At 35.1% G+C, this 26,356-nt stretch overlaps 1 protein-coding gene across 1 annotated transcript; it reads left to right on the forward strand.

Annotated features, from left to right (window-relative positions):
- Window positions 1-2,975: 2,975 nt before the first annotated feature.
- On the forward strand, window positions 2,976-21,392 carry LOC123307615 (vesicular inhibitory amino acid transporter). Its single transcript, XM_044889998.1, has 3 exons — window positions 2,976-3,642; window positions 12,780-13,146; window positions 20,016-21,392. Exons 1-3 carry the CDS (start codon window positions 3,217-3,219, stop codon window positions 20,831-20,833), a joined length of 1,611 nt encoding a protein of 536 aa, XP_044745933.1. The 5' UTR covers window positions 2,976-3,216; the 3' UTR covers window positions 20,834-21,392.
- The last annotated feature ends 4,964 nt before the right edge of the window (window positions 21,393-26,356 follow it).

The raw sequence follows: 26,356 nt of genomic DNA on the forward strand, positions 1-26,356 counted from the left end.
GATTATCAATACATGATTTTAATTCATTATGTAAAAGTACAGCCAACATTTCTCCATTTCTGTCGTCAAGATTGATTTTCAATATTTTCATTCTCAATTTTCTTTTGCTTTGTGAATTAAGTAGGTACTTGTGTACATGTTTCTGATAGGAAAAATATCAGAAATTCATACTCCAACAAAAACTTAGGGGGGGATTTTACAAATAATTCTTGACCCTGACTACAGAGCTCCTTATCGCTCGAAGTTACTGGGAATACATTTTATTTTCGTTGAATATCAGGTAGCGTGTTTCACGTTTTTGGCTGTCCATGAATTTTATGATTAAAAAAAGGGGGCATCAAAATGATAGTAGGTACATATTTTTCACCGACTACGTATACATATCAGAATATGCTACCGGAAAAACCATGGTACAGGGTGGGCAAAATTGGTGATACCTGAACTACTGAACTTTTTCAACCCAACGTGATTGAGGAAAATACATGGCACATTACGTTCGTCTTTTTTCTAGAAACTAATAATGCCATCAACTGTATTCCCCTATCTTCTTTCGTTTTCGAGTTATAGGCCAAACTTAAAATTTCAACTTTGGTCATTATCTCCGTTTCTGTTTAAGCTAGGATGTTGAAATGAAAACATTATACAGGCACTTTTTTGATAGCAATTCAGTGGAGTACTATGATTTTCTTCTAACAGGTATCTATATTTGCTGAACTATAACATGAAGATGTATTTTTTCATATGAAAAGAGTGTAGTTGACTGAGAGCGATGTATGATATATTTTTGAAACGGTGAAAAAAATGGCGATTCTTTCTAAGTCATTTTAAACTACTGTTTTCATAAGAAAAAACACAACTTTATGTTATAGCTCAGTAAATATACCTGTAAGAACAAATCATAATACTCCACTGGATTGCTATCAAAAAAGTGTCTGTATAATGTTTTTATTTCAACATCCTAGCTCAAACAGAAACGGAGATTATGACCAAAGTTGAAATTTAAATTTTGGCCTATAATTCGAAAACAAAAGAGGATGCAGTTGATGGCATTACTAGTTCTAAAAATGACGACATGAATGGCACATGCATTTTCCTCTACCTCGTTTGGTTGAAAAAGTGAGAGTCCAGGGTATCACCAATTTTGCCCAGCTTGTACATAAGCATGAGCTACTTATATAAAAAAGTGTTTTTCAAAAAATAAATGAATTCTGGAGATTCGACTAGTTTTCATATTTGAATGAAATAGAGACAATTCCTGACCATTCCCTTCATAAAAACTTACACACACAACAGTGTACCTACAGGGTGGTCCAACGAAAACTTAACACCTGGATTTTCCGACTACAAAATGAAAGTATGGAAAATGGACCCGTCATCAGTTTCTGATTCAAGGGGGAAAAACTTTTCCGCTTTTCTCATCCTCGTAGCTTGTACAGGGTGGGCAAATTTCGATGTTTTAGCACTACAGTTTTTGAACCAGAGGAGATACACAAAATCTGATACCCCATTCTCGTCCTCTTTTTCTGAGAAACTAACAATTGTAGTAGTCATTTTTGGCCACTTTCTTTTGTTTTTGAGTTATAAGCAAAAATTGGAAAAATGGCGATATTGAAATAAATTTATATCTCCGCTAATACTGATGCTATAGCTCTGAAATTGAAACATTATACAGGCACTTTTTTCCGTAGAATCCATTGGCGTGCTCGCCTTTTTTGCAGGATTTTTAATTACGGGTTTTACCCAAAGTTATGTTTTTTTAAATGGGAACACTAGTTTTATATGCAATTTTTTGAAAGCTTAATTTTTTCTGATTTCAAAAATATATGACATCATATTGTTTGTATCAATATAAATGATAGAAAATGGTCAAAAACCTTTTTTCTCAATATTTCTATGGTTTCAACTTTTGATGAGCACAGAAACATATATCATCGTATGATTACCACTGTCTCCTTCTATAAGTCTTTTCATTATTATCAAAATTTATTAAATATATCTTGATTCAAATTTTGTGAAAATTGGTAAAAAGCATAGAAAGAATGACATTGCCTGAAGAAGCCTGCCTTTGTTATAGGAAACTCTATTTTTCTGTGCTTGTCAAAAGTTGAAACCATAGAAATATTGAGAAAAAAGATTTTTGACCATTTTATATTATTTATATTGATACAAACCATATGATGTTATATATTTTTGAAATCAGTAAAAATTAAGCTTTCAAAAAATTGCATAGAAATTTAGTGTTCCCATTTAAAAAAACATAACTTTGAGTAATAGCTTCATAGTTAAAAATCCTGCAAAAAAGGCGAGCACGCCACTGGATTCTACGGAAAAAAAGTGCCTGTATAATGTTTTAATTTCATAGCTCTATCATCAGTATTCGCGGAGATATAAATTTATTTCGATATCGCCATTTTTCCAATTTTTGCTTATAACTCGAAAACAAAAGAAAGTGGCCAAAAATCACTACTACTATTGTAAGTTTCTCAGAAAAAGAGAACGAGAATGGGGTATCAGATTTTGTCTATCTCCTCTGGTTTAAAAGCTGTAGTGCTAAAACATCGAAATTTGCCCACCCTGTACATGAACCCTTATTACCGTCAAAATCTCAATTTTTGCTCTACGGTTTCGCCACTCCTCATTTGTCTGGAAAAAACCCGGAAAACGAAACTGTCATCGGTTTTGCTCTAACACCCCTCTAGTATCAGGGATACCCTCACTGGACATCGAATTTGGGACACCCTGTACAAAAATCGTAAAAAAATTCACGATGAACCAGGGGAGGTTACTATAATCATTATAAGTTTACGTTTATGTGATTGTAAAAGAAGATATCGAGATGCAAATTCGGAAAACCCCAATTCCCCAATTTTTGATGAGCAGTTTATATCTCTGGTCCCCCTAAAAACGCGACCAAGGGCGCTCAATACGTCCCCAATATTCCCCTCCGATCCGCGCAAACTCCCGTTCGTTTTTCGAGGGATGCTGTTGCAGCATCAATCCGATATAGATTTACACCGCCAAGATGGAGTCCTTATAACATTCCCGAATCCGAAAGAATCCTTCAAAAAAGGTAACTTCCACCTGTATAAACACCGAAAACACTCAAAAACGTCTCGTTCACCGAAACATCCATCTTGGCGGTTTATTCGTAGTGATTCGAAGTGATAAAAAGTCTTCCATTAGTGTAGTTCGAAATAGTTTAAGAAAAAGGTCCAAATGAAGCGTTTCGCGAATTTTCGTCTTCCGCCCTTCTGGGAGGCGATGGACGTGGCCCACCAGGTCGTCAAGCAGGTCCTGCCGGAGAAAACCGCCAAGCAACAGGAACAGGAACCGGTGGCCCACGAGAAGGTACATTTCGCCCAGAACCTGGAGCAAAACTACTCCTCGCACGGTGTCAACGAGAACCACGAGATGTCCAACATGACGGGCAACAAAACCGGCGTCACTAACCCCTTCTTGAACATGGAGGCCTCCAATAACGTGAAGGTGGCCGAGGATACCTTCAACGAAGGCTCGTACCAGCAGGAGAAGAGCAGGATGTCTTCCATGGACTTTTCCGAAGGTTCGGACTTCGTGGAGGGAAAGAGCGAGATGAAAATCAACGAATATCAGGCGGCTTGGAACGTGACGAATGCCATTCAGGTAATTTAATTTATGACGGGTGTTCATAGAACTTGATAGGATGAGAAATTTTTTAATTTTATGTTCTATCATTCTGTGGTTATAAAGTGCCAGCAGAATCAAATATACTCCATTCACTTTTATTTTAGCACTCGGTTGGCCATGGAAATTTGACATATTCCACTCTGTATAGTACGAAAATGTGGGGTGATGAAGCTTGTCAAAAAATTTTTGGGTTTTAAATCAACGCTATGTTGCCCGTTCTAAGTAAAAGTTTCTGTCATTACGTATTTTATCACAATGTCGAATCTCTTCGGAAAATATGTGACGAACATAATGGAAGTTTATACAAACTGATTGAAGGCATACCAAATCCAGTTATTTGCATGGAAAATATAAGAGATCAGTATAATACCATAATATGCACTAGCTTGAGGAGAGTTAATGTTCGTTATCTTCTTCAGCTAAAGTTTGAATACGTTAAATCAGTTGTAGATTTGAAAAATATTAACCCAAAGACGAAATGCATATGATGCAGTGGTTGGGAATGGGTAAGTCCCGAAGGAATCAACAGATAATTACAAGAATGTTAAATTCTTCAACAAAAATCATCTTGCATCAATATAAGTAAAAGGAATTAAAGGAAGTTTCAAGTCAAGATGAACTTCACCTTCGAACAAAAATTTCACATGAATAAACAATTAACAGGACAACTGGCGCGTATTTGTGGGTGTTTATCTTAAAACATTGGTATTTATTTGTACCTTAAGATATTTACAATGTATAGGACAAGTCAAATGAAAAATAGAAAAATCTATTTTCGGGAACTTATTCTACGATGACATTCATCGAAAATCCTGTAGTAAACTTTTCGCATTAATTCTTAAACATAAAATTCTCAAATGCCACCATTTTTTTGGGTCTCCCAATAGAAGGAAATTCTTTGTCATCCTTTTCATTCACAATCTTTCTGATTGCGGAAATATTCAGCTGAAATATAATTCGTTTAGATTCAGATGAAACATTATATAAATTCTCTTACATTGAATATGTTCGCTACCGTCTGACGTATTGTGGATTGTAGAATATCAGGGTATAACTATTTGAATGAGCGGACCTGAATTCTAAACAGCACTTCCTGAAAACCTGTCTCTTTTTTCAATCACTTTCGGCATTTTCGTAATAAAAATTGATATTAGTTGTGGCAACGGCGTTATGACATTAACGACATTTCATGAGTGCCAACCTTACTCCAGTTATAAAAACTTGAAAAAGTGGCCATGGACAACCGACTGCTAAAATAAATGTGAATGGAGTATACGTATTTTCTTTTTGTTTCAATGGCCATACAGGCTGTGCTTTCGAAAAAGAAACAGACGGAATGAATTTTTTTGGAGAAGATGTTCCCACAAGTCGATTTCCGATTCAAGAGGGATAACTTTTAAGATTAAATTCACTACCATATTTCTGCAATCCTTATAGTCCAAGATCCCAGGGCGACCAGACACAACTTATTTTCACAGAGGTGAAATTTTGGGATCTCAGTAGAGTCTCATGTGCTTTGAATACCTGCGAACTTGTGGACTTTGCCTAGTGACACCTGGACAGATACCAGGTGGCAAAGGTAACTAAAAATAAGTGTTACTTAACTTATTTTCACATGGCTGATTTTTATATATGTTTTAAAGAATATTTTTTTGTGAAGTTATAGGTATTATAAGTGACAGACACTTTCTATGGGACAAAACTCTTGACAGACGCTTTGAAGCTGCACAAAAAATAAATGAACTTTACTTATTTTCTTCTCGATCATATGATACATACAGGCATCCTAAACTCCTATTTTCCAAAAAAAAATTTGGATTAACCAAACTTTCGATTATCCGAAATCACTTTGGTACACTATTTCGGATAATCGAGACTGTACTGTACTGCAATCGATTGCTGCAAACCTGGCATCATCTACGAAAATATAACAAAATTATTCTTTCAATAAGAGACTATTTAAGAATTCGAAAGAAAATACTATCCTATTGTATCTGATTTAACAAGGGACTATGAATGCAGTCAGTTAGTTTATTGTTTATAAGTATGTGTTGTATACAGGGTGTCCCGTGAAGACCACGTCAAACGAAAACGGAAAGTAGATCAGAATGTGCTCTACCTGATGTGAAAAAATCGTTCATATGAAAGTCTCACAGTTTTAAAGATATTTGATGTTTTATGAAAATGTTGAATTTTTTCACTTAAAATGCTTTCTCTCTTGCAGAAGCTACAATTAAATACTTTTCGAATCAGTTTTTTTCCGTAGATTTTGCAATTTTTCCAATTCATGCAATGAAAAATACCACAAAATATTATACAGGGATTCTGAAAAAAAAAATTTAATTCATGTTCTGAAGGAAGTGTTTTTTTGTGCTGAATTCTATCTGACGTGGTATAAAAAACGACACTAGACCTTTTCTGCATATTACGTTGAAAAGTTGCCCATTTTGTGAGGATTCCGAACAGGTAAAATACAGGTGAAAACCTTCTTCACGAAAAAAGATATTTGAATGTTTATCGAAAATAGAGCATTTCTATGAAAAACTGATTTTTGTCACCTTTTCCATAAATACTTTCATTTTGCACTTCCTGCTGAAAATAATCAATCAACAAATCAATAAAATGTTATTTAGATGCTAATTCACTGACTGAGTTTTTTTATTTCTTTTTCTTTGCCTAAAGAACTCTCGAACATCGATATGATGTGATGCGATTCAAAATGATTCACCAGACTCAAATTCTCTGGATTTTTTACTGGGGTTTTTTAAAAAATGAAATTTATTCGAATCCTATAAGAGATGAAGCACAACTTAGGGACCGCATTCGTATTTCAGCAGCCAAAATAGCGGGGAGAAGTTTGTATGGTTTGAAAAGGTCATTTCTCAATAGATGCAGGGCATGTATTGGCGAAGGGGGTGGTCATTTTAAGCATTTGCTCTAATAAAAATCCTGAATTTTTATTATTGATATTTTCATAAAGTTTCTTCACAATAGATTTGTTGATGTTGAAGGTCCTGTGCGTTATTACATTATATCATTGCAATTAATGAATAATTTCATTTTATAAGTAATTTAAGGACTAACTGAGATTTTTCAAGAGAATTATTCAATATGTTACAGCAGAATCTGCAAAATGAAAGAATTTGTGGAAAAGGTGACAAAATCAGTTTTTCACAGAAATGCTCCATTCTCGAAAAACATTCAAATATCTTTTTTCGTGAAGAAGGTTATCACCTGTATTTTACCTTTTCGGAATCCTCACAAAATGAGCAACTTCTCAACGTAATATGCAGAAAAGGTCTTGCGTTTTATTTTTAATACCACGTCAGATAGAATTCAGCACAAAAATACACTTCCTTCAGAACATGAATTTTAATTTTTTTTTTCAGATTCCCTGTATAATATTTTGTGGTATTTTTCATTGCATGAATTGAAGTAATCATTCAACAAAATTTACGGAAAAAAAAACTGATTCGAAAAGTATTTAATTGTAGCGCTTCCCCAAGAGAGAACGAGCATTTTAAGTTAAAAAATTCAACATTTTCATAAAACATCAGATATCTCGAAAACTGTGAGACTTTCATATAAACGATTTTTTCACATCAGGTAGAGCACATTCTGATCTACTTTCCGTTTTCGTTCGACGTGGTCTTTACGGGACACCCTGTATATGCAAGAGTTGATTCTCTCAGGTATGTGTATGTGCCATGTGCGAGCAATGTATAGTATACAGCAAAGATTATGGAGTTAGCAGGTTAGCTAACTCCAAGTGGTATACAGTAAAGGGATTCCAAACAGATTGTGAAAGGGAACCGAGTTACCATAGTCTCATACTCCCTGGTAACTGCCCAGGTGTCACTAGGCAAGCTCCACAAGTTCAAAGGTATTCAAAGCACATAAGACTCTACTGAGATCCTAGAGTTTCATCTGTGTGAAAATAAGTTATGTGTTATGTCTGGTTGCTCTGGGATCTTACTCTATTAGTGTTAAGCATTTTTGTTTTTATTTCATTTAATTTCTTCGTTTTCGAGTAATTCAAATTTAAATTTTGTACAGAATTCAGAATTGGTCCTTTCGTTAAATATGCTGTATGAATCAATCAAATTTTCACTAATTTATTCTATGGTTTCGACCATGCCATCAAAATATTACATTTTGTTTCCCTTATTAACAATAATTAGGTTAATACCATGTTTATTCTTGAGAAGCAATAGTTTATTTCTTAGAATGAACAAGAATTTGTGACTCACATATGTTGTATACAAAATATTATTCCATTTTGATTCGGATTCAAATTATCTTCTCAGAGAATTATACGGGCTGTATTTGAAGGTGAGGCGTTTTTTTTTAACAGTAACTGGTCAAAATGAAGCGTTTCACCGAATATCACCTATTCAAAATGACAAAGTTGAAAAAATGATTACTGAAATAGATCCTAATAAGACCCTAGACCGTTAGAATTATCGCAAAGCAGTGGGAAAATCTTATCTCCTGATCCTGATTCGACCATGTGTTTTCGTTTAGGATATTGGCTCGTTCGATATTTACGTGATAATGAAAATGGAAACTTAGAAATTCTGTCGTCTGGTTGCAAAACCGGTCATCTCCATAACAGAAAATTTTTCAGGAGAGACGATTTTTTGTCAAAACTAGGGAATTGGACATAGGATCCAAATCTCTTGTTATTAATGTGTCACTAGGATAGTAGGTTTTAGAGCACCATAAGAGAATCTGGGGGAAGGTTCTGGGAGGGGGAAATTCAAAATTATAGTTAGGATTTGGCTGGTTTTGCAACCCACTTTGGAGTTGGCCGGTTTTGCAACAAACTAAAGCTTAAAATATCTATAAAATTGACATCAAATAGCGGGGTTTTAGCCAAGAAAAATCATTCACAATGTTTCTGTGTAACTGAACTTTATTTTAGGTTGAGTAAACTGTTTTGAAAAACACTGACGAGTGGATGTGGCCGCTTTTGCAGCACATTGGAGTTTTCTAACCCCCAAAACGCACGGAGTTGACCGGTTTTGTTATGGTTTCTCATTGCCAATGGGTGGAAATGTTAGTAAAGGACTTAGTAAAATAAACAGAAATTTCCTCCGAAAATTGAGGAGTTGGCCGGTTTTGCAACCAGACGACACAATTGTTCTCATTATTTTTTAGTTACTTACACGATTTTATGAAATGGCTCATTTCGGTACCAACTGACAGAAGAGACTTAGGACACAAGTGTTAAAAATAGAATAATATTTCAAAATCTCACTAATAAAATTCGTCTATATTATTCACGAACTTTTTCACATTGGGCGTCACAATGTTCTTGTTCGAACATTCCAACAATCGTCGTAAAAATGGGATAAAATGGGGAAACATCATAGCACCTTTTCAACATAACTAACATAAGCACTTTCATGAAACTGCCTCGATTTTCAACATTTTTTTTCACCCTAAATTGCACGACACAACAATTATTATGATTCTCTCAAAAGTGACCTGATGCATCTAATCCGACGAACTTTGTACTGAACCATTCATTGTCCAGCTATATGTTTATGTTTTGTTTCGTTTTTGCGATGCCGGAGTCACCTTCCACAGTCCTGTACTTGATATTCAATGAAATTTTGTCGATCTTCCAGGGGTTGTATCTCCGCCATCTCGGATATTTTATATAGACAATTTTTGGTTAAACGACTTATTTTGATGAGTTCCACCTTCTCTCAAAAAAAGTCTCACCTTTGAAAACACCCTGTATAATTGTCTCTAGGGCATTATTCAATTCATAGCAACAAGAGCAAGATGACGTTCATTCGCTCATGATCATGTTATTTTATTTCACTCGTGAATTAAATTTATTTCATTTCACTGAGTTGATAAACGTCAACTTACCCTTGTTGTGGGTTGAATAATGTCGTTTTTAAATGTCGAAAGGAAATGAAAAATTGTATTCCATTTTGATAAGGATTCAAATCAAAGATCTCTCTAATCTTTGGACAAATGATAACACTTTCCCGAATATTATCTAATTTATCAAATAAAACATAAAACGTGTCACTTTCATTGATTGTTGCTAGGGCATTATTGAATCCATAGCAACAAGAGCAAGATGACGTTTATCAAGTCATGTTCATGTTATTTTTTATTTCACTTGAAATGAATAGTTATTTGTGCAACCAGTTGGAAAAAGCTTTATTTTCGTAATGAGCTCGTTGCGGAAAAGAACGCGAAATACGAAAAATAGTGATTCCCAACGTGTTTCACACAATATTTCTTCTAATTTTCAATTGAATGTAGCTATGAATTAGAATTAAAAAACCATCTATGCAAGCGCCCTTCGCAGATTCATTTCAAATCGTCTATAGTGACGGAAATATTCTATTTTTCACACCGTTACTATGGAAGTAAGTATCTTCCCATCATCAGTTGCGAAATATTTTACTTTTCGTAACTGGTTACGAGAAGTAAAACGTCAATGAGTTTTAAAAAGTGTTACTTTATACAGGGTGGGCTTTTTAAAACGAAACAGACGAGACAACCACCTTAATTGTTGAAGAAAGTATGTAATAACCAATAATAATTATTTCGTTGTCTAATGTTGACAATTAACGGTTACCATCGTAACCACAGAATGAATTAGTCAAATAATTGATGATTTCACATAGCATGGTTAGCGGAATGACTGGTACTGTACGAAATTCAAAATTGAATACTCGAAATCGAATGCAATGAATGAGAAAAACATTAATACGCTGAATTCAGAATAAAAAGGCCTTTCAAATGAGGTATCACTCGCCCTATCTTTCCTATTCAAAATTTAGGGGTTGTTGTTCTAACACTAAGGGTTGAAGCGATATAGTTGTGAATTTGACCTCAAAAGTTGTCCCCCTCTAAACAAAAATCGACGTGTCCGAGCATTTTTTCGAAATGAATTTATTCCGCCCGTTATCTCGCCTGTTTCGTTTTAAAAAGCCCACCATGTATATCAAAATCAGAAAAAAAAATATTCCACTGGATATGGATAAACGTCAACTCACCTTTGTTGCTATGGGTTGAATAATGACGTTTTCAAATGTCCAAATTAAAATAAAACTGTTGTCAGAAAGAATTGAAGTAATTTCTTTATTCATCAAAAATATCCAGTGCGTACTGCAGATTTATCAGCATGCTTAAAGTGAAAAACCAAAGTTGTTTAAAATTTAAATGTGAATAGGTATTTCGAAAACGAATATAGATTAAATGACAAAAACCTTTGAGTATTCGATGCAAAAAATTAAAAATACTGAACTCATGGTTCAAAGGCTTTTCAAATGAGGCATTACATACCTTATGGGTATTGGGTTTGTAACACTTAGGGTTGAAGCAATACGGTTTTGAATTTAATTTTGAAAGTGGTCCCCCTTGAATCAAAAATCGAAGTGGCGGAGCAACTCTTGATTTCGATTCCAATTATGTACAGGGTGTCCCAAACTTGATGCCCATTTGAACGACTATAGGACTTGGAGAAAAATCTTGTAGAACCTCCAATCTTTCTTTCGAATCAGTTAGATATCATACATATCAGATCATAGATATCTTGCTTCGTTCACGGGTAACAGGGTGTTTTTGCAAAATTAATGTTTCTTGTATCACTTCCTTCTCGTATGATATTATCTTAATTCCAGAAGATGAGTTGATTACAAGGATATATTGAAAAATTCTACCTCCTACTTTAGAACCAAACAAAATTTCAATGTCAAAATATTTTATTACCTACTCAATATATTTTCCTCTTAATTGGATACATTTATTACAGCGAACATGCAATGTCTCTAGACCTTTTAAAAAAAATGTTTTTTCTTGCTCTGCAAACCAGTCCTCCACAGCTTTTATTACCTCCTCGTTGGAAGAAAATTTACGACCTTATAAACTTTTTTTCAGTTGAGGAAAGAGATTACACTCGGATGTAGCCTAATCTGGTGAATAAAGGGGGTGTTCTAGTAAACCCTAAATCACGAATTTTTTGAATGGCAACATGAGATTTGTGGCAGGGGCGTTGTCCTGCAAAAACAAAACACCTTTGGATAGTTTTCCGCGTCTTTTCTCTTTAATTTTTTTCCGTTAATAGTAATCTCCGGTTATTGTTCTACCCTTATCCAAAAAATCAATCATGATTACATCATTGCAATCCCAAAAAACTGAGGCAAGAACTTTTCCAACAGATTTTTGGACACAAAACTTCTTAGGTCTTGGAGAACCAGAGTGTCGCCATTCCATCGACTGTTGCTTTGTTTCTGGATCGTAGAAATGTACCCAAGTCTCATCTATAGCAACAAGTCTGTTTAAGAAGTCTCCATCGTTTTCAAATCGAGCACAGATCGAACGCGATGCTGCTACCCTTGCACGCTTTTGGTCAACATTCAAACATTAGGGGGTCCATTTTGCAGTAATTTTTCTCAGTTCCAAATTGACATGAACTATATGATGAACGCGTTCGTATAAAATATTCAGTGCTTCAGATACTCGTTTTAGCCCAATTCGACAGTCTGATAAAATGATGTCATGAACTGCATCGACATTTTCGGGGACTGACACAGAAACTGGCCTTCCCGATCGGTCATCGTCTTTAATGGAAAATTTACTTCTTTCGAAGCTTGCAGTCCAATTTCTCAGGGTATTAAGCATATCTTCGTAAATCTGCTTACCTCTTAACCCTTTTGAATATAGGCATTTGATGATTTCTCTATACTCCAATTTTTCGATTTTCACTGTGGACATCTTCTTTCTTTTAATTTATTGCGTAACTCTGGTTTACTTTTTTGACCTCAAACTTCACACTGACACTTCTAATGACTTATTGTTCTCTGCTACGGTAACGCAATATTTTTTTTATGCATGGAAGTGGTCTAGTGTAACTAGAGATCAATACATCCTCGTAATTCAAGAAAAGACCTACGTTCAGACATCGAATATCAATGTTTAACATTCCTTAGCCTACTTGACGACAAATTTTTTCGAACGCTATATAGTAATTTTAAAGACTGGAAATATTGCCTTGAACTTCCGGTTGTATCATGCGAATTTTCAAACCATTCAATTCCTATTTCATATGGCATCTCTAATGAAGCGATTTACGTTTTCAGGGAATGTTCATAGTGTCATTGCCCTTCGCCGTCCTTCGAGGAGGTTATTGGGCTATAGCCGCCATGATTGGAATCGCATACATTTGCTGTTACACTGGCAAAATCCTCGTGGAATGCCTCTACGAGTTGGACATGCAAACTGGAAAGATGGTTAGAGTGAGGGATTCTTACGTAGGCATAGCAAAGGAATGTTTTGGAAGGAAATATGGCGGTAGAATAGTGAACATCGCCCAAATTATAGAACTGCTCATGACATGCATCTTGTATGTTGTGGTATGCGGGGATTTGATGAAAGGGACATTTCCAACTGGGTCCATCGGTACTAGGTCGTGGATGATGCTGATTGGAATACTGCTGTTACCTTTAGGTGAGTAGACGGGCAAGGAATTGAAAGCACAGATTTACTCTGTAATCTGTGATTGAAAGTTAATTGCTTCATCTCAGTTTAAACCTTAAATTGAAAAAAAAAACCCGTACGAAAAAACTAGACAGTTTATAGTTGGGGAGCCGACGATACTAAATCGGGATTTACTCGAGCGTCGTGGAGACCTAGTGGAGTTTGAAGATAAGAGATAAGATAGTAAAAAGAAAAAAGGTTCTATGATGTATATGCACTTAATAAGCACTTTCAGCGGTGGGGAAAGCGTCTGCAGGTTTTCATACTCGAGCGTGTCAGATTAAGATACCTACTGTATACAGGGTGTCCGGGGAATAACTGTACATACCCTTACCAGAGATAGAGTTGGACTAGCTGGTTACGGATTGAGTATAAAAAATTAATTTCTGGATTTCCCTAGAAAGCTACAGGGTGATTTTCCAACTTCATGGAAATACTTAGACCATCATAAAATCCAAACTTATTGACGGATATTATTGAAACTTGGAAGGTTATTGACACATGCTGGAGTCAAGTCAAAAAAATATCAATTAATTCATTATTCCAGGGCCGGACTCATTAATCTTCATTTTAAGTGTTCAGGGTAAAAAAACACTCTGTATTTCGAATTACAAATAATTGATTCGCTTTTTAGGAAGAAGCTAAATTATGCTTCAATTTTTGGTATCACTCAAAGTTGTCACATCAACAATTATTTTTTTATGAATTTTTGAATTTGGATAAAGTACGAAAAATTGAATTTTTCACCATGGAGAGAACTGAAAATCTCATGTTTGAATATAAAGAAGAAGAAGTATTAGTAGAAAATTTATAAAAAAGTTCAGAGCTTCAATAAGCACTTCAATAACGAAACAATATCAAATGAAAAAAACTAAAATACACTAAAGAGTACCTGATAAAAATGAAAATAGAAACGAATAAATTGCTGAGTCAACATTATTTCAAAAGTGGTTCGAAATGAAAACCATTAACTTGTATACATTTCTCTTGCCGAATTTTCAAATTGGATACAGCCTTCCGAATCATATCGCCATTATTTATTAAAATATCGCAACAGTTGATTATTCTGTTTATCAGATGTTCTCTTGACTGGAAGAAGTGTAACTTTGGTCTATTTCATTGTTGTCGAACACCCGGTATACATAAGAATAATTTTGAAATATGCTTCTGTATACCCTATACACATCACCAATTTTTTTTTTAATACCTTCATTTACTCCCTCAAAGTGAAATCCGTGTCAGGGGTGGCCACCCAGTATATCAACAAATTATTAGTCTTCTTCACCTTCAGTGACTTTTTTAAGAAAATTTATTATTTATTTTCGACCTACACAAGATGACTAAGTCCTGTTCAGGTAAATAAATTGCAATTTTCGAACTTTATCCAAATTAATAAATTCATAAAAAAATAATTGTTGATGTGACAACTTTGAGCGATACCAAAAATTGATGCATTATTTAGCTTCTTTCTAAAAATCGAATCATTTTTTTGTAATTCGAAATACAAAGTGTTTTTTTAACCCTGAACACTTTAAATGAAGATAAATGAGCTCGGCCCTGGAATAATGAAATAATTGATATCTTTCTAACTTCACCTTAGCATGTGTCAATAACCTCCTAAGTTTCAATAAAATCCGTCAATACCTTTGGATTTTATGATGGTCTAAGTATTTCCATGAAGTTAGAAAATCACCCTGTAGCTTTCTAGGGAAATCCAGAAATTAATTTTTTATAGTCAATCCGTAATCAGCTAGTCCAACTCTATCTCTGGTATGAGTATGTTCAGTTACTCCCCGGACACCCTGTATATCCTACGTGCCTCTGATAATAATTTCATGTTAATCTGACAGTTCACGTGGTGGGGCTGGACGTACGAGAATTGAAAATGCTAAAAAAAAATTTTCGAGCGTGTCAGATTTTTAGAAGATATGTTAGTTGGACCTAAAGGAAGCTACTTTTCAAGAAACTGACAATTCGGACGTGACGCAAGAACACAGCGGTTAATTGAAAATGGAAAAAAATCGTTACTTTACATACTCGAGCGTTTCAGATTTTCATACAGATGGTTAATCTCGGTGTTGCAGACGTATTGACCCATTAATCTGACACTTATCAGCGGGGATGTTCTTAATCTGACAGTTTGAAGAAGACAACAAGCCATTTTTCAGATACCTCCCTTCCTGTACCTCTAATCGTTTCTATATTCATTATAAAAGTTGTAGATAATAAAATTCTACACAACTTTTGTCTCAAGCAATTTTGCATACTCTCAACCATTTTCGAGTTAAAGTTCGATAAGAGCGAGAAGCTTAGCCACACGTGCGAAAGGCCAAGGTCAATGTAGAAACCCAGTCTAACGTACATTCATCGCCATATATCTCAGAAACTTTCGAATGTAGAAAAAATTGCTTCGGACAAAATTGGTAGAAAATGTTATGCTCTACAACTTTTATGATGAATGCAAAAACAATTTGAAGCCCAGGAGAGAAGATAATTCACAAAAGCCGATTTTTGTGACCTTTGTGGCCAATTTTTATTGTTTCGACTTGCTGAAACTGTCTGATTATATTTTTTCCGTTATGCTTGAATCATTAGCTTCAAAATAAGAAAAACAGGCACCGCACTTGGGAATGTACACGTGACTTTTTTTTTGCAAGTTTGGCGCCCTCCCACACATTTTCGTCACGCTTTAATTGTTAGATTAAGAGAATGTATACTTTTCAACTTGTAATTAACCACAATTATCTCAATCTGACACGCTCGAGTATGTACAATGATCGCTTTTTTTTACTATTCTGATAGGTTATCCTAGACAATTATACAGGTCTAAATATAGGTCATCTGATTTTTGGTAGAGGTACTCTACAGGTCCAAGGTATCTCCCCTTATATTAATCTGACCCGCTCGAGTAGGTAACTCCCTATTTTATACGAATGAGACAAACCCTCACTTTCATAGAAATTTGACTTTATTTCCGAAACCATGAGCTTTCCATATTGGAACAATACATCATAAGATGCGTATTTTAATTTCTCCTGAAAATATCAGATGAAAAGTAAGGTGTTCCGAATTTTTTTCTGTTTTTGCATCGAGTAACAAGACGAAGAATTTTTAACACAATGTATATTACATACCAAGTTTTTTCTACACGAAATTTATCCTCAAAATCTCAGTGACCTATTTTCAAAATTTCAGCTTCCTAAAATTTAAAATGTCTTTTCTATGTGGACTATTTTATTGGGTCCATTTTTTTGGCAATTTTCTGTATTAAATATCAAAAATAGGTATTGAGAAGTACTAGACAAAAATTCTCAGATTGGCATAGAGAAAGGAAAAAAGTCATAATAAATAGGGTGTCCCATTTGAAATACCGAAGTTCGTAATTTTTTTTTCCTATAAGCGCAACGTCGCAATATTGAGAATATTTTAGTCAGATAGATCAGAATTGTAAACTCTAGTTCCCAAATTTTCAAAACAATGATCCATGATCCGTTCTTTGTAAACGTCTAATAGGCCACCCACCGTGGTATACTCTGAACGGTTAAGGATAGTAATAAATCAATTAGTATCCCACCAAACACAACATGTAACAACTGTACAGGGTGGGCAAAATTCGTTGTCTACTGAGGAGATCTCGAGAATTACAAGAGCTAAAAAAAACGGATGACACATTTCCGAGCTCTTTTTCAGAAAAACAAACAATGGTGAAAACCGTAGCCTCCTCTACGATTCTTCGTTTTTGAGTTATTAGCAAAAACTGACATTTTGACGATTTCGAAAGGTTCTCATAATTTTTTTATGTTACAGATCTGAAACTTTGAGCCTTTTGCAGGCACTTTTTTACGTAGAATCCACTGACCAGCTCAAAATATGTTTTCATTTCGAATCATTAGGCGTACCTTTGGTTTTTGAAAGCAAACTTTCAATGAATTTGTTATTTTTGAATTGGAAAAAATCTTTATTGCGTAAATTCTACTTATAAAAGTGCCTGAGAAGGTTTAAGTTCCAGATCTGTAATTTCAAATACAAAAAAGTTATTCGTCAAAATCTAATTTTTTGCTAATAACTCAAAAACGAAGAATCGGAGGAGGCTACGGTTTTCACCATTCTTTGTTTTCTCTGAAAAATGCAGTATTTGATATAGATATAGATTTGAAAGCTACTGCTCAGTTTCTGTATTGACCTGTATATTTCAACATTGGATTCTTGAGTTCAAAAGAAACATTTTTTTTCTTTACTACTTTTTTCCGATTCGGCCCTGATAAAAACATATAGCCATTTTAAGTTTTCATAATGAGCTGTGCCAGCTCTGGAGAAACAAAATTATCTTTAAAATAACTATCTGTGGATCTTATAAACAGAGTTGTATTCAGCCAAAGTACCCAATTTTTCAAATTTCACAGATACTTTTTAATTTTTGAACATTAAATTAGGTATTATGAAAGTTTTGACGGCATGCAGACAAGAATTGAATTCTGAAAAAAGTACCAGTTTCAGACATTAAAACTATCCTCTCAATTAAATTAGGTACTCGAAAACGGCGCATTATACGAGATATTATGAAGAATACTTTTATTTTACAAAACGTTAAAATATGAATTAGATAGCGTCCACTTTATTTTAAGAATTAGGTTTTTTTTTGAATTTTTAATAGTTTATTATTACATATCTGATATAAATTGTTTACATAGATACCTACATATAATATTTGATGAATTAAAGTTTTGTTTGATTACATCAATATTTATCGTACTATGCCGAGTAAACGAAAATAATAGAATCAAGATTGAAAATATTTTGAAATTTCCAAAGCTCAAACTTATATTGAAACAATTTGAAAATTCGAGTATGAAATAGGTACCGTCGCATGGGCGCCCGCAGGGGGGGGCCAGGGGGGCCATGGCCTCCCCTGAGATTCTGATCGCCTTATTTTTTTTCAGCACAACACCTTCAACATTATCCTTTGTTTTGTGAAATTCATTGGTCAGCTAGATATAAATCTTTGCGAGTTTTCGCTGAAAACTTTGAAACTATATTCAAAAAGAAATTTCAATGAATTCTTCAACAACAAAAAGAGCTGCTCAATTATGGGCTGCAATACACTCTTTCACTTTTGTGGTTTGTTTAACGGTAGCAAGTAAATATTCAAATATATTGGAACCAATAGCAAATACACTACAAGATGTTTTTATCAATTTTGTAGATGTTCAACGTCACATAAATTTATATATATATATATATATATATATATATATATATATATATAGAAATTTTTTCCAAAGCATCATCTGTTGCTCAGAGTCTCAAATATAGAGATTGGAAAACCATGAATATCGATAGACAAATGTATACCTAATTATGAAGCATCTTCAGCTGAAAATTACTTCGAAAAAATCTATATTCATCCAATATTTAGATCATCTGATTTCAGCCCTTGAAACGGGATTCTCAAAAAAAAAATGAAATGCTTTTTTCTTTGCTCAATATTTTGCCCAAGAATTCAAAATTACTAGATATTGCATCTTGCGCATAAAAGGTCGGCCATATTTCTAACATTGAAGATTTTATGGAGCTCGATGCAGCCGTTCGGTCTTGACGATCATTTTATTGATTCCATCTTTTTGAAAATTTTTCGATACTCACCGTTAGAGAAATTTTTCTTTCAGTAAAACTAACCGTGGATGATATTTTGCCCCCCCTGAGAAAAATTTCTGCGGGCGCCCATGTACCGTCGCTGCATTACAAGTGCACCAACGCTCTACAGGGTTGCTGTTTTTTCAGAGAAACAAAGAATGGTGAAAGCTGTAGCCTCCTACGATTATTCGATTATGAGATTTTGACGATATCGGAAAGTTCTCATAACTTTTTTGTCTTTGAAGTTACAGATCTGAAACTTTGAACCTTCTTTACTTACTTTTTTACGTAGAATCCTCTAACGAGCTCATAAAAATTCTCTTTTCGAATCATCAAGAGAACTTTTTTTTTAATGCAAACTTTTATTGAATTTGTTATTTTTGAGTTGGAAAAATACCTTTTATCAGTAGATTCTACGTTTAAAAGTACCTAAGAAGGTTCAAGTTTCAGATCTGTTATTTCAAAGACAAAAAGTTATGAGAATTTTTCGAAATCGTCAAAATCTAATTTTTTGCTAATAACTCAAAAACGAATAATCGTAGGAGGCTACGGTTTTCACCATTCTTTGTTTCTCTGAAAAGGAGCTCGGACATATTTCATCCGTCTTATTCTAGCTCTTATAGCTCTCGAGATCCCCTCAGTAGACAACAAATTATGCCCACCCATAACTTTTTTGTCTTTGAAGTTACAGATCTGAAACTTTGAACCTTCTTTACTTACTTTTTTACGTAGAATCTTCTAACGAGCTCAAAAAAAATTCTCTTTTCGAATCATCAAGAGAACTTTTTTTTTAATGCAAACTTTTATTGAATTTGTTATTTTTGAGTTGGAAAAATACCTTTTATCAGTAGATTCTACGTTAAAAAGTACCTAAAAAGGTTCAAGTTTCAGATCTGTTATTTCAAAGACAAAAAGTTATGAGAATTTTTCGAAATCGTCAAAATCTAATTTTTTGCTAATAACTCAAAAACGAATAATCGTAGGAGGCTACGGTTTTCACCATTCTTTGTTTCTCTGAATAGGAGCTCGGACATATTTCATCCGTCTTATTCTAGCTCTTATAGCTCTCGAGATCCCCTCAGTAGACAACAAATTATGCCCACCCTGTACAGTTTCCGTGGCTGGATTCTAGTGTTTGCTGGGATGTAATAAATCGAAGACTTCAATCAAGGACAAGGTAATAATATACGTGAAATACTTTTCAGGTTTCCTGAAATCCCTAACCAGCGTCAGCCTACTATCCTTCTGGTGTACCATGTCGCACATCTTCATCAATGCAATAATCATCGGATACTGCCTGCTCTACATCGGCGACTGGGGCTGGGGCAAGGTCAAATGGACGCTGGACATGGAGAATTTTCCCATCAGTTTGGGAGTGATCGTCTTCTCCTACACATCGCAAATATTCTTACCCACCCTAGAGGGCAACATGATCGACCCGTCCAAATTCCAATGGATGCTGGATTGGTCCCACGTGTGGGCTGCCGTCTTCAAGGCCCTATTCGGCTACGTCTGCTTCCTCACCTTCCAGAACGACACGCAACAGGTCATCACCAACAACCTACCATCGGCCGGTTTCAAAGGTTTGGTCAATATTTGTCTCGTGGTCAAGGCCATCCTCAGCTACCCTTTACCGTATTACGCGGCCTGCGAGCTTTTAGAACGGGCCTTTTTTCGGGGAAAGCCCAAAACTCGTTTCCCGACCATTTGGGATACGGACGGCGAGCTCAAGGTATGGGGTCTTGCTTGGAGAGTAGGCGTCGTGACGTTCACGATAATGATGGCCTGTTTCATACCCCATTTTTCCATCCTCATGGGTTTCATAGGGAGCTTCACGGGGACCATGTTGAGTTTCATTTGGCCCTGTTACTTTCACCTCAAGCTCAAGAGGAGTTTCATGGACACGAGAACGATGGTATTCGATTATTTTATCATAGCCCTGGGTGTTCTCTTCGGCGTCATAGGTATCTATGATTCGGGTAGCGCTTTGAGGAAAGCGTTTTCCATTGGTCTTCCATTTTAGATTGTAGGTTAGAGAAGAAAGATCGTGTTATACAAATATCGAAGCAATTATGGAGGTTTTATCAGCGAATATGAAACATTATTTTGTATGTTGGGAGGAGGCGTTTTTACGGCTTTAGGGATATGTATTTATTTTTTGACAGGATTTTCCAATTGTGAGTATACTTTCGAAAATTAACGTAAGAGGGCTTCGATTGATCGATATAATTGGGTCGCCAGAGGAATACGTTTATCCATTATGGACCACTGAATGCTAGTTGATGAGCCATGCTACTAAAAAAAAACCTGCCTAAATTTGAATTGAATGTGAGTCAAGCTGACCAGGCACCTTTTGATAAATTTTTTTTTTTTTTGAGCTGAATTGTGCTAGGTTTGTGATGCTTTTAGCAGTGGAGATTAAAAATTCCATATGGTTCTCAAGATATTCTACAAATTGGCATCGGCCAGCCCAGTACTTTTAGAAAAAATGGGGTTTTATGGCTGAAATAGATTTTGCTATACATGTACAGGGTGGGCAAATTTCGATGTTTTAGCACTACAGTTTTTAAACCAGAGGAGATACACAAAATCTGATACCCCATTCTCGTTCTCTTTTTCTGAGAAACTAACAATAGTAGTAGTCATTTTTGGCCACTTTCTTTTGTTTTCGAGTTATAAGCAAAAAGTGGAAAAATGGCGATATCGAAATAAATTGATATCTCCGCTAATACTGATGATAGAGCTCTGAAATTGAAACATTATACAGGCACTTTTTTACGTAGAATCCAGTGGCGTGCTCGCCTTTTCAGCAGGATTTTCAATTACGAAGCTATGACCCAAAGTTATGTTTTTTAAATGGGAACGCTAGTTTTCTGTGCAATTTTTTGAAAGCTCAACTTTTACTGATTTCAAAAATATATAACATCATATGGTTTGTATCAATATAAATAATAGAAAATGGTCAAAAACCTTTTATCTCAATATTTCTATGGTTTCAACTTTTGATGAGCATAGAAAAATATAGCATCGTATGATTACCAGTGTCTCTTTCTATAAGTCCTTTCATTATTATGAAAATATATGAAATATATCTTGATTTAAATTTCGTGAAAATTGGTTAAAAGCATAGAAAGAATGACATTGCCGGAAGGAGACTGCTTTTGTTATAGGAAACTCTATTTTTCTGTGCTCGTCAAAAGTTGAAACCATAGAAATATTGGGAAAAAGTGTTTTTGACCATTTTCCATTATTTATATTGATACAAACCATATGATGTTTTATATTTTTGAAATCAGTAAAAATTGCATAGAAAACTAGTGTTCCCATTTAAAAAAACATAACTTTGGGACATAGCTTCGTAATTAAAAATCCTGCTAAAAAGGCGAGCACGCCACTGGATTCTACGTAAAAAAGTGTCTGTATAATGTTTCAATTTCAGAGCTCTATCATCAGTATTAGCGAAGATATAAATTTATTTCGATATTGCTATTTTTCCAATTTTTGCTTATAACTCGAAAACAAAAGAAAGTGGCCAAAAATCACTACTATAATACTATTGTAAGTTTCTCAGAAAAAGAGAACGAGAATGGGGTATCAGATTTTGTCTATCTCCTCTGGTTTAAAAGCTGTAGTGCTAAAACATCGAAATTTGCCCAACCTGTACAGGGTGGGCAAAATCCGATGGCATTGAATGGCTGCTCTGTGAGGGTAAGAGCTAGGGAAAAATGGATGGCACGTTTCCGACCTCGATTTTCAAAAGATTGTTAATGGCCAAAACCGCATCCCTCTATCTCTTTTGTTTGGAAGTTATTTGTGAATGAATGAGTGAAAACTCATTTTTCTGCCCTTCCTATTGGTGCCTCTTTTTCGTAAAGTATCAGTGATTTCCAAGAACAAATGTTATATTCTACAGACACTTTTTCATCTAAAATGCAGTGGCGTAGTCAAAGATTTTTTTCAGTCCGCCACTTCAGGGATATAGTGATTACTTTCATTTTTTTAAATATAAATCCCCTGTTATTTTTACATATTCCAGTCCTATATTTTTTCACATTCAGCATATATAAGCTGCATTCGGGTTCGGCTTTCGGACAGTCCGAGAATGGTTCTAGAACTGCGCAGATGATTTAATACTAGGGCGCAACAGTTTTGCGCAGTCCTAGAACAAGTCTCGGACTGTCAGAAAGCCGAACCCGAATACAGCCATAACTAGTTCGGTCTAGTTGGCAGGTCATTTCATTGATAATATGATAATGAACTTTATGCTCCTGAATTGTGTCAGGTTATTAAATGACACAGAGGGTTTGCCTTCAGAGGATTTCCTAGGTTTTTTATTCAGGTATTAAAATTGTACAATCTTGTAGATTTCAAAGAATAAACCTCATTATTATTACTAATATGAGAGACTTTGAAGATCACTTTCATTCCGGATATTCGAAAGGATGAAAAATTTTCCAATATGGAATGAATCACTTTCAGGAAATTCTATAAACCTGGATTCAACTGAATATGTTCAGAAACCTTTTCAACTAGTAGTACGAAGAGCCGAAAAATGAGTTTTCACTTATAACTTGAAAACAAAAGAAGATAAAGGTATATGGTTTTGGCCATAATAATCTTTTGAAAATCTAGGTCGGAAACGTGCTATCCGTTTTTCCCTAGCTCTCACGGTTTCAGAGCTGTTATTCGATCCCATCGAATTTTGCCCACCCTGTACCGAGTTGTGTCGTTCGAATTTTTCGAGATTTACTCACATTTTCCGGAAAATCGAAAATGAAGAAGAAAGCTGGAGTTCATTAAGCTCAATTCTAGAGATTTCCCTTCTGAAAGTTGAATTCTGGCAACAATGATTTTAAAATAATTTATGACCATTGAACTCAAGACTTATTTGAAATCAATGCACATAACACGACTGGTTCTCCGAACTCCTGCAAGCTCACAGAGCTTCTGAGGGGTCCTTCGGTACCTACGGGGAATCAGGATAATATGATAATAATACAGGAGCAAACATTAATGAGGCATACCAAAAAGTTTAACCACTCAACCAATACTGGTGTTTTTAGCAAATCGATTGATGTTTTGGCTTTATATGATAGGCAATTGCTTTTGTGAGTAGGTAGTAACAAAGCCTACACAGAACACAACTGATTCTCCGAACTCGCACAAGCTTACAGAGCTTCTGAGGGGTACTTCGGTACCTATGGAGAATCAGGATAATATGATGATATGATATATACAGGACCAATTATTGAACCATATCGAAAAGTCAAACCATCACTGATGTTGTCTAAATAGATAAATGGATCGAATTTTTATTATGGATCATCGATTTGCCCTATATCCTATATTCTCAAAGGTAATTGTCTTGTCTTGTCATTTCACTAAGCCCCAATTTCAATTCTAAAAGTGAGAATAAACTCATCCTGAAGACAGGATGCACTACACCAATTATTTTTGAGCTATACCAAAAGGCTTATCAATTACTGGTATTGGCAAATCGGGTAATGGTTTGAGTTTTCCTAATGCTTCATCAATTGAATACGGTTTGAATATACACACTCCAAAAAAAAATGCCACACTATGCCAAGACCTGCTCACACTAATCTAACTAAAAGTGAGAAACTGCCTGAAGAAATAAGAGTCTATGCAGGACCAATCATTTATGAGCCATACAACCATTACTGGTGTTGCGTAAATAAGTAAATGCGGTATATGTCTTTATTTTATGGTATGAATTAGTGTAACGACAGGGCAATTGCTTTTGTGAGTATACAGGGCCATGTTCAGCCATACCGAAAAGCCAAACCATCACTGATGTTGTTTAAATAGGTAATAAATATGGTTTGGCTTTTTGTTGAGGATGTTCAATAGGCCCTGTTGTACTTAAAAACAACTTCCTTGTTATTACACCAATCTAACTGAATTTTGGAAACTGAAACTGCCTGAAGACAGGGTGTGTAGACACTACCAATTGATTATAGCCATACCGAACAGCTTAACCATTAGTGGTTTAGCGCAAATAGGGTTCACATTGGCTTCACAGAATGGATCATCAATTGCCCCTGTTTACTCGAAGGCAATTGCATAGTCATTATTACACTAAGCCAAGCTATTGCAACAATCTCATAGTGAGGAACTTCCTGATGACAGTCCATTATTAGGTATTACCTACCACTATATTCACACGATATCAATTACAGCTTCGCTTACAATGGACTGTCGTAGAGCGTTCTCTTTTTGGTGTATTTAAGGATAAATGCGATCCTTAAGGCATGTTTACACGCTCAAACCAGTTGCGCAAACCAGATAAATTGGTTTGTTCCAATAATGGAAAATTTACAAGGCCTATTGATAAGCTATTTTACGTGTAGAGTAATGTAAACACACTCTAATGCAGGAAAAGCCTACGGTGTTAATGTCGATGCAGGTGTTGAATTCTCACTTCCCAACCATGAAAGTCCTTTTTGTGCATCTTTGCATACGCAAAGTTACTTACCTAACATATGTTAGGTGAGCACGTCAGTTGATTCACAATGACATAACCTAAAACAATGTCTTTGTCGATCTGCAGGTGGTAACAAGAAGATATAAAAAGGAGTTGCAATTCGGTTTAAAGTTGATTGGAAGGGTGAAGACATAAAAGCTGACAAGGTCAAGCTTACTGACTGACCACGTTAGCAGTGGCGTAGCATAGACAATGGGTAAATTTTTGTGCGAAAACGTTGTTTATCGTATGACGTATGACTGTGACTATGTCATTGGAAGAGCTGAAGAGTACGGGTTAGTAGATGAGAAGCAAATTATTTAAGTTAATTAAACGGCAACTCCTTAATTTTATGAAAGCTTCATCAATGAGCACTAGTGTATGAAGTGGATGAGTGCTGCAATACCGAAGTTACCCGAGTACTTCCTATTTCCGATGACCATCACCTTCTTTGCTATATCTTCTTGGGTGGTAGGATTGGTACCCCATAATCAAAATCTACTATTTACTGGCGGAGATCTACCAGTTACAAAATTATCAAAATTTCAAATGAAAAACTACATGATGAGGCGGACAATAGGAGCATCTCTCTATTCCTCATTCGCGTACCGGACTGAAAATTCGAAACAGAATGAAAATCTAGTCGAAGGACCATAATGGACCATTTAGTCCCAACTTCCATAAACTCCAAATTAGGTAAAATAATCCTCTGACAAGCAAATATTCCTGTGTCACTCCTTCTGATGTGATGTTTTTTTCCATTTATTTTTAATTAGATCTATACTTCCGATTTTTTTTTTATTATGGACAATGAAAATGAGTCAATTCATTGTAATTTCTTGCTTTCCTATTCATATTTGCTGATAGAATATTATTAAACAGTGATACATGTTGATAAAGATTCATCAAATCGAGTCTTCCAATTATAATTAATGCCTTGTTATCAATAGATGCAAATCTAGGTTAGAATACCTACCTGTTTGAGAGTAAAAAATCAGTATTTTTCATTGATTCAATGGTATATTCGACAAATCGACAATAAAAAACCGGTATTTTCCGGAA

Source organism: Coccinella septempunctata, chromosome 2, assembly GCF_907165205.1.
Source record: "Coccinella septempunctata chromosome 2, icCocSept1.1, whole genome shotgun sequence".
In the NCBI taxonomy this organism is placed as follows: domain Eukaryota; kingdom Metazoa; phylum Arthropoda; class Insecta; order Coleoptera; family Coccinellidae; genus Coccinella; species Coccinella septempunctata.

Excerpts from the sequence above, each read along its gene's own strand:
- LOC123307615 (XM_044889998.1), top strand. The coding sequence starts at position 3,217 with ATGAAGCGTTTCGCGAATTTTCGTCTTCCGCCCTTCTGGGAGGCGATG. Across the intron at positions 3,643-12,779 it reads ACGTGACGAATGCCATTCAG|GGAATGTTCATAGTGTCATT; the intron begins GTAATTTAATTT and ends TTACGTTTTCAG. Across the intron at positions 13,147-20,015 it reads AATACTGCTGTTACCTTTAG|GTTTCCTGAAATCCCTAACC; the intron begins GTGAGTAGACGG and ends AATACTTTTCAG.